This window comes from Trichosurus vulpecula, chromosome 2, assembly GCF_011100635.1.
Source record: "Trichosurus vulpecula isolate mTriVul1 chromosome 2, mTriVul1.pri, whole genome shotgun sequence".
Taxonomy (NCBI): Eukaryota; Metazoa; Chordata; class Mammalia; order Diprotodontia; family Phalangeridae; genus Trichosurus; species Trichosurus vulpecula.
The window spans coordinates 232,820,711-232,829,149 of record NC_050574.1 but is presented as its reverse complement, the minus strand read 5'-3'; the positions used below and the strand labels follow the sequence as shown (position 1 = coordinate 232,829,149).

Sequence of the window (8,439 nt, the reverse complement as noted above, 5' to 3'; positions counted from 1 at the left end):
CATTTGTAAAATGAGACGGTTAGTGTAGATCATTTCTACAGGGTCCCTCTAGCATGAAATCCTATGATTTCTAGGATTTCTAGACTCAGCAGATTCAGGCGCCCTATACACATTGATGGTGCTTCCAGATGATGCCCAAACCCAAAGCCCAAATTTAATAGAGGATGGAACTGAGTGTAACTTTCATCACCACCACCCTGCCCCCCCACCCCCCGAAAATGATCCCTCTTAGGGAACGTTTACACTAGCTGTCCTCAGAGACTGTGCCCAAGGACCAACGCAAGCTTGATAACTACACGAGGTCGTGAGCAGCGGAATAGAGGCAGGGGCCCTGGATGTGAATCCTAACTCTACCACTTAACTAACTTTGTGACCTTGGTAAAGTCACAGTCTCTCAGTGCCTCATTTTCCCCATCCGTAAAATGGCGGGGGGGGGGGGGGGGGGGGGGGGCGGGAAGGGTGATCTGATCCCTTTTAATTCAAAATCTACTGCCTCAAATTTAATTAGACTTTTCCAGCTGAAAGAGATAGCGTTAACCCTACTGGTCCTTCCCCTCTTAAGAAAAAAAAAAGCAGTTTGTGAGAGAGCATCGCCTCTGGGCAGGCTGCGGGCACAAAATGAGAAGACGAAGTCCAGCCCTCCCTGGGGAACAGGGGATTGCATAAAGTGGACCCGGGCTGCCGCTTTCTCAATATGAACGAGAAGATCCCGAAGACTACAAGTCCCAAGAGTGAGGGAATGACCCACAGAGACTACAACACCCGGCATGCAACACGACTGAGGTAGAACTCATCTTCCCAGGAGTCCATGAACGGCCAAAGTGATGCATGCCGGGAAGCAACCGAGCTTCTCTGCGAGCCCGGGCATTTTCGCACATTCTCTTAGCCGTTAGGAATCTCGCGAAACGAACAAAATAGCTACCGATAGAGCCTTCGAGATTCTGATTCCAAACCGTCCCTCCACGACAAAGAGAATTTTCACTTCCGGGTCCGGGAGGAAGGTCGCTCCGTTTTTGTTTCCGGTTTCGCAGCAGTTGCCGTGGAGACGGCAACGCGGAGCAATCCTGGGGGTGATGGCGGGACTAACCGGGGCGCAGATCCCGGACGGAGAGTTCACGGCGGCAGTGTACCGCCTTATCCGGGACGCCCGCTATGCCGAGGCGGTGCAGCTTCTGGGCGGAGAGCTGCAGCGGAGCCCGAGGTGCCGGGCGGGCCTGTCCCTGCTCGGCTACTGCTACTACCGCCTGCAGGAGTTCGCGCTGGCGGCCGAGTGCTACGAGCAGCTGGGGCAGCTGCACCCGGAGCTGGAGCAGTACCGCCTCTACCAGGCGCAGGCCCTCTACAAGGCCTGCCTCTATCCCGAGGCCACGCGAGTGGCCTTCCTGCTCCTCGACAATCCCGCCTACCACGGCCGCGTTCTCCGCCTTCAGGCCGCCATCAAGTACAGCGAGGGGGACCTGCCCGGGGCGCAGAGCCTGGTGGAGCAGCTGCTGAGTGGGGAAGGCGGCGATGAGGCCGGCGGGGAAAGCGAGCCCGACGGCCAGGTCAACTTGGGCTGCCTCCTGTACAAGGAGGGCCAGTACGACGCGGCCTGTGCCAAATTTGGGGCCGCCCTGCAGGCCTCAGGCTATCGGCCGGACCTCTCCTACAACCTGGCCCTGGCCTATTACAGCAGCCGACATTACGCCCCAGCCCTGAAACACATCGCTGATATCATTGAACGGGGCATCCGCCAGCATCCGGAGCTGGGCGTGGGCATGACCACGGAGGGCATCGACGTGCGCAGCGTCGGCAACACTCTAGTGCTGCACCAGACTGCCCTGGTGGAGGCCTTCAACCTCAAGGCAGCAATAGAGTACCAGCTGAGAAACCACGAGGCGGCCCAGGAGGCCCTCACCGACATGCCGCCCAGGGCTGAGGAGGAGCTGGACCCAGTCACCCTGCACAACCAGGCCCTCATGAATATGGATGCCAAACCCACCGAAGGGTTTGAAAAGCTGCAGTTCTTGCTCCAGCAGAACCCTTTCCCCCCAGAGACTTTTGGTAACCTGTTGCTGCTCTACTGCAAGTATGAATATTTCGACTTGGCCGCGGATGTCCTGGCAGAAAATGCTCACCTGACATACAAGTTCCTCTCGCCCTATCTCTATGACTTCTTGGATGCCATGATTACCTGCCAGACAGCCCCAGAAGAAGCCTTCCTCAAGCTTGATGAACTAGCGGGGATGCTGACCGAGCAGCTGAGGAAACTCACCAAGCAGGTGCAAGAAGCCAGGCACAACAGAGATGATGAGGCCGTGAAGAAGGCAGTGAATGAGTACGATGAAACTTTAGAAAAGTACATCCCAGTGTTGATGGCTCAGGCCAAAATCTACTGGAACCTTGAGAATTATCCAATGGTGGAAAAGATCTTTCGCAAATCCGTGGAGTTTTGCAATGACCATGATGTGTGGAAACTGAATGTTGCTCATGTTCTGTTCATGCAGGAAAATAAATACAAAGAAGCAATTGGTTTTTATGAGCCCATAGTCAAGAAGCACTATGACAATATATTGAACGTGAGTGCCATTGTACTGGCCAATTTGTGTGTCTCCTATATTATGACAAGTCAAAATGAAGAGGCAGAGGAGTTGATGAGGAAAATTGAAAAGGAAGAAGAGCAGTTATCCTATGATGATCCAGATAAGAAAATCTATCATCTCTGCATAGTAAACTTGGTGATAGGAACTCTGTATTGTGCCAAAGGAAATTATGACTTTGGTATTTCCCGAGTTATCAAAAGCTTGGAACCCTATAATAAAAAACTTGGGACTGATACCTGGTATTATGCCAAAAGATGCTTCCTTTCTCTTCTGGAAAACATGTCTAAGCACATGATCATGCTGCGCGATAGTGTTATTCAAGAGTGTGTACAGTTTCTAGAACACTGTGAACTTTATGGTAGAAACATACCAGCAGTCATTGAACAACCCCTAGAGGAAGAAAGAATGCACATCGGGAAGAATACAGTTACATATGAATCCAGACAGCTGAGAGCATTGATCTATGAGATCATAGGATGGAATATGTAATTGCTGCTTTGGAATATTACTCCTTCCTACATGCCTGGCGCTCAAATGAGTATAGCGTTTTGTCTTGTATTTGTCATATTTGTATTTTATATACTTTTTAAAATGCAATAAAAATGATTGGGGGAAAAACATTTTTGAAAAGTCACACAGGAAAATCAAGCAGCCTAGGAACTTCTAGAAAAAGATTATGAATTGATAGAGCATGTTATTTTTAGTATCAGTCACAACTTCCACCCTTTTGTTAACAGTGGGATTTTACCACTTTGACATTCCATTTCTGTCAAAGGCCCCATTCCACAAACAGGTCAAGCAAGTCTAAACCAGGATAGACAGTATAATGCCCAGAACAGGATACAATGAAGCACACTTTTAAATATTTTTATGACTATGTTTTATGCCAGAATATTTCATTTTATGTGGCGTGCAGGTACTAATATTGAGATAAATCAAGTTATATATGTTAAGGGTACAAAGTTCCTAATGGGCAGCAGCATGTGTGGTACAATCTTCAAACTTTCTAGAAAGTGCACAAATACGTTATCTGTGATCTGGTCCATATTGATTATAATATGCCAGAATTAGGTACTGACAGGATTATATGAACCATTTACATAACAAGTTCTTGTAATTCTATTAATTTATAATGCACATGTACTGCACAGATTTTAGAATGCTATGACAAGGTGTCACAAAACAAAGAGCAATTTACAAATCTCGCATCTTGAAGGTTTACTCTGCACAGTGTACAAGATTCAGTAGGAAATTCTCCACTGCTTTTTCACAAAATGACAATCTTGGAGTCATGGTATAGAAAATTTAAATGCCAGTTGGGGAGGAGGGTAATACTATTCCTTGATTTATCTCTGCTTCTATTATCAAGAATTGGAAAATGTAATAAGATAAAGTTTTGTTGCCAACAATTTTCATAAAAGATGCATATCGTTGTATTCATTTTGTTTGTTTGTTTTTAACAGTGGTGAATGAATGGCTTAGAATTCACGAATTCATGATCCCTAATCCTAGGGTTTATCCCTCCCTATGGAAGTACCTTCTCATATTATACTTTAACTTCAAATTTTTCATTTAAAAAAATCGTGATTTCAGCAATATGGATCTTCACTGAAGCAGGTCACAACTCCATGCCTTAGTAAACAACCTTCACCAATGCCTAGGCCAAAATAATTCATATCTACTGGTCTCCAAATTAAAAATTCAAGGCTGGTTAATTAAGGGCAAATAAACAATTCATCCCCAGCTCACATTCAAACCCTTTCCAACTTGGTGAGATCTGAAACAGTTTGAGCTCTGCTAGAATAGCCTTTGAAAACCCATAGTTGCCTCCATGCCGTGATGAGAGAGTGATATTGGAAAATGTGCATTTTCCCATCACTGTCTCTTCCACCAAACTCCTCTCTCATTTGCAGTACTGATGGAAGGGTACATGTCATTTACTGGGGGAAAGGAGGATATCTCCAACCAATAGAAAGAGATTTAGCAGTATATCACAAAAAGACTTAGCTGATCTCCAAGGCGTTCTTTACCTGGAAACCACCATGAAACATACCCAGGTCAGTTTATTGGAATTCTGAGTGTGTTCTAGCTGGCTGCAAGACTACTTTTCCTAATCTGGTCAGGGAACTTTATCAACCACCAACTTATCCTAGAATCTTACCATCAGGTGCTGATCCTTTCCCAAAACACAGTACTAATTGTCATGGTTATGTTGTCTGTGTCTTATCAGTTGGCGGCCACCCCTCTTCATCTGTGACAGAAAAATCCACAAGTTATGTTTGGCTTCTATACTCATGGAGCACGTACCAAGTCTCTGGATTATGCTCATTTAAATAACCATATTGGGGTGTTCAAGTAGTTCCTTTCACAGGGCAATTTTAGCCTACGTTTTCACAGCTGTTGAAGTATGAAAAGTTGATAGTGGTCTTTGGGAAAATCAGACAAGTTTCAATCCTGATTACTTGTTTTTGCTATTGGATGTTTACCTTTTATTTAACACCAATGGCATACAGAATTAAAGAAAAGTAGGTAGTATAGATGAAGAAAACATGGTCCTTGCTCTCTCTTATATTTCGGATTGAAACGAAATATACACTGGAAACTATTTGAGAATGATTATAATGTGCCAAAGAATGAAAAATAACATGCTGAGTGGGAGAAGAAGAAAGGAAGGGTCAAAATAGAGTCACTGACAGAAATTATGGAAGGGACTATATAAAATAATAGTATATTGTATTTTAATAGCATTTTGCATTTTTTCAAATTAACCTTACAAATAAAACACTTTTCATTTGCTCCTCATAAAGACATTATGGAGAGCAATCTAGTAGGAGTCAGGAAGGCCTGGATTCAAACTGTGCCTCTGACACACTGACTTTGTGATCCTGGATAAGTCCTTTGATGTCTCAGTGCCCCAGGCACTGACATTTTAGGGGGCAGAAAGTTGCCAATCTGTACTTAGAGAAGTTTTCTCAGGCAAATTCCCTACACCTAAAATCATGAGCCCAGACACTCCTCCCCCCTCCCCCAATAGCCCTATTGATAGGTAGTACAAATACTTTCTGCATTTGATGGATGGGGAAGGTGGAAAACTGAGTTGTAAAAAAGGTCAGTCACTTGCCCAAAGTGGCATAGGTAGGGCTTCAACCCAGGGCTTCAGATCTCTGTGCTCACTCCACTATAGAATGATTTCTTTAGTACATTACATATTTATGTAACACCAGAGCAGGAGCTGGCCTAGGAAGGTTTCGGGTAGTATGACCCACTAAGAGAGCCTGAGCTCTGGTCTCACATGGACCAATTTCAGTCCTAGAGGTGCCTGGTCTCTAAAAGAGAAGGGTTAGGCTCCTTCTCAAACCCTCCAGTTCTTTATGTCCTTATCTTGGAGCCCAGAGGAAAATCACTTAAATTTTAGGTATGGCTCTAGTCTAGGGTCTCTCCAAAAGGAAATAGAAAGGTACTCAATGTACAATGTTGATCAGGTTTAGGGAGAGCTATCTGTGTCATCCATATAAAAGAAAGGCTTAAGATGCAAAATATTCAAAGTGTGCATTAACAAAGACACGAAAGGGTAATTCACAACTCCTGGTATACTCTACAAAAAAGTTGCTCCTTAAAACATGAAACAAACACTGCTGAACCACCATTTCACCTTCACATTGGCTTTGCGCCTTCCAGACAGTACCCTCCAAGCCCATGTTTTCTGGAAAGCCAGGGCATGGCTTGAGCTCATTTTTCCATCAGTGGTTATCTTCTCTGAGAAGGATGTAGTTGCAAAGAAGGCTCCCTTCTGTTAGTAAGCTTCTCAGGAATTCCCAAGGTAAACAACCATTCCCAAAATGTTCATCTCATGATCGCTGTTGGCTCACCTATGCCTTTGCTCACAGAAAGAAACATGAAGCAGAAAAGGAAGACAGAATTGAGGCTCATCAGCCTCAGGCTTGTCTACATTAGCATATATGCTCTTGGTGCCATGTGTAAGCACCCCTGTATCTGCTGGAGGCAGAGGAGCTACTTATTCCCCTCCCCACCCCTCACTCCCAACCCCTGATTCCAGCAAGGGAAGTCCAAGAGAGAGCCTTACAGACTCCCCACACCCTGAGAAAGGGCAGACTAACTCCTTTATATAGCTTTTCTTGGCCCTCTTTGATATAACATCTTTGATAATTCAGGGAGGAGAGAAGGGAAGCCCATAGGCTTACACCCACAAGACCAAAGCACATGCACTAATGAGATCACGTCTATCACATTTAAAACATGCTTTCCCCAGTAATTACTTTTTAAGAAGTCAAAGCTTTAAGATGAGAATATTTTTTCCCTCTTGACACAATGCCTTTCTTATAGTAAGTCTCAACATCTGTTGAATAAGTGAATTTGTCTTTGTTATGAATTTGGATCAGATGCTCCATCTTCTCATACAAAGCGTTATCTAGTTTTCTTTTTATATTTTCAAATTAACACTGTAATTTCTCTTAAGTTTCGATTCTGGTTTTCTAGAATTGAATGTGTCTGTTATGAATAATGTCAAACAGGATAAAAGACTTTCTAATATTTAGAATACAAGCCAAATAAACCTGAAAGTCCCTTCTCCTTTTTCAGCATCAACTTTTACACAGTCACAAAACTGATATCCACACCTTAAGAGCCTGTTCACGTTAAACATGATTAGCCCATATTGAGTTTTAGCTTGTTGAACATTAAGTGCAATTTACTAACTCCAAGACAATCAGATCTTCTTCTCCTTTGAAGTTTATGTTATCACAGCCTGCACATGAGATGCATCACAGACCAAATTATGTCCATTCTTTTCAATTTTGGTCAGTTCAAAAAGTCTGAACTTTGTTACTATTGCAGGAATCAACTAAAATCTTTTTCCCTTTAGCATATCCACTTTGTAGTCATGGAGGAAGTGGAGCTTTGGGTTTTAATCTTTCAAGAAAAGCTACACCTTCCTACGATTCTGTGCTTTATTGACAAGCTATTATTGTGTGCAATTTTTTTCCAATTACTCTTGAAATAATTATAGCTTGTCCTGCCCCTGAGGTGAAGGCCCCTAGCTGCCATTCTGCCAGAAATCTGAAAATGGGAGAGCAGGTGAAGTGAGGATAGAACAGAGATTTAGCTACATGATTTACCTCTAACCGTACCTTGAATCCCCTTGATGTCCAAATCTCAGTAGTTAATCAAATGTTTGCTGCCATTAACAACAGAGGAGAAGTAATGGATGCTGGAGCTACCTCTGCAGTTCTGCCACCAAACCTAATCTTGGGTCTTGCATCATTTTTTATTTAATGCAAAGGAAGAGAGGTCATTTACACTTTCCAAAAGGACAAATCCACAGAATAAACAGTTGTCTTTCTAATGTAGTAAGAAATTCCCTCAGTTTAAAAAGCTTCCCTGGGAGTCGTGTTTATTCTGCCTCCAAAGGTTCTCTTTTTTTCTTTCTTTCTCTTTTTCTTTCTTCCTTTCTTTCTTCAACTGAAATGGTCTGTGTGTTTTGCTACAGAATGCACTAAAAGATAAGAAATGAAAGATCTATCTTCCCTGCTGCACCTTTTCTTTTTCCTTTTTTTATCTTCCTTGCTCTCTCTTCATTCAATTATACAGTCACTGCTTCCTGATTGCTGGCAGCCAAGGCTTCAAGCCAGGTGCAGGAGACCCATGGCAACCTTTTAACAATAACACTTTGATAGGAAAAGTGAGTCTAGCAATCACTGGAAACATAGCAAATACTGAGCTGCATGAAATTGAACTGAATTGAATTGGTCGTTTGCTAAACAAGCTTACAAGCATTTTTCAATGAATGACTCAAATTGGGGATATAGAGAAACCATTCAGAAAGCAGCAGCTCCTCAAT

At 43.5% G+C, this 8,439-nt stretch overlaps 1 protein-coding gene across 1 annotated transcript; it reads left to right on the top strand.

The window, feature by feature from the left end:
- Nucleotides 1-1,002: 1,002 nt before the first annotated feature.
- TTC30B (tetratricopeptide repeat domain 30B) lies at nucleotides 1,003-4,011 on the top strand. Its single transcript, XM_036742549.1, has one exon. The coding sequence runs from the start codon at nucleotides 1,074-1,076 to the stop codon at nucleotides 3,069-3,071; it is 1,998 nt and encodes a 665-aa protein (XP_036598444.1). The 5' UTR covers nucleotides 1,003-1,073; the 3' UTR covers nucleotides 3,072-4,011.
- Nucleotides 4,012-8,439: the final 4,428 nt, after the last annotated feature.

Excerpts from the sequence above, each read along its gene's own strand:
- TTC30B (XM_036742549.1), top strand. The coding sequence starts at position 1,074 with ATGGCGGGACTAACCGGGGCGCAGATCCCGGACGGAGAGTTCACGGCG.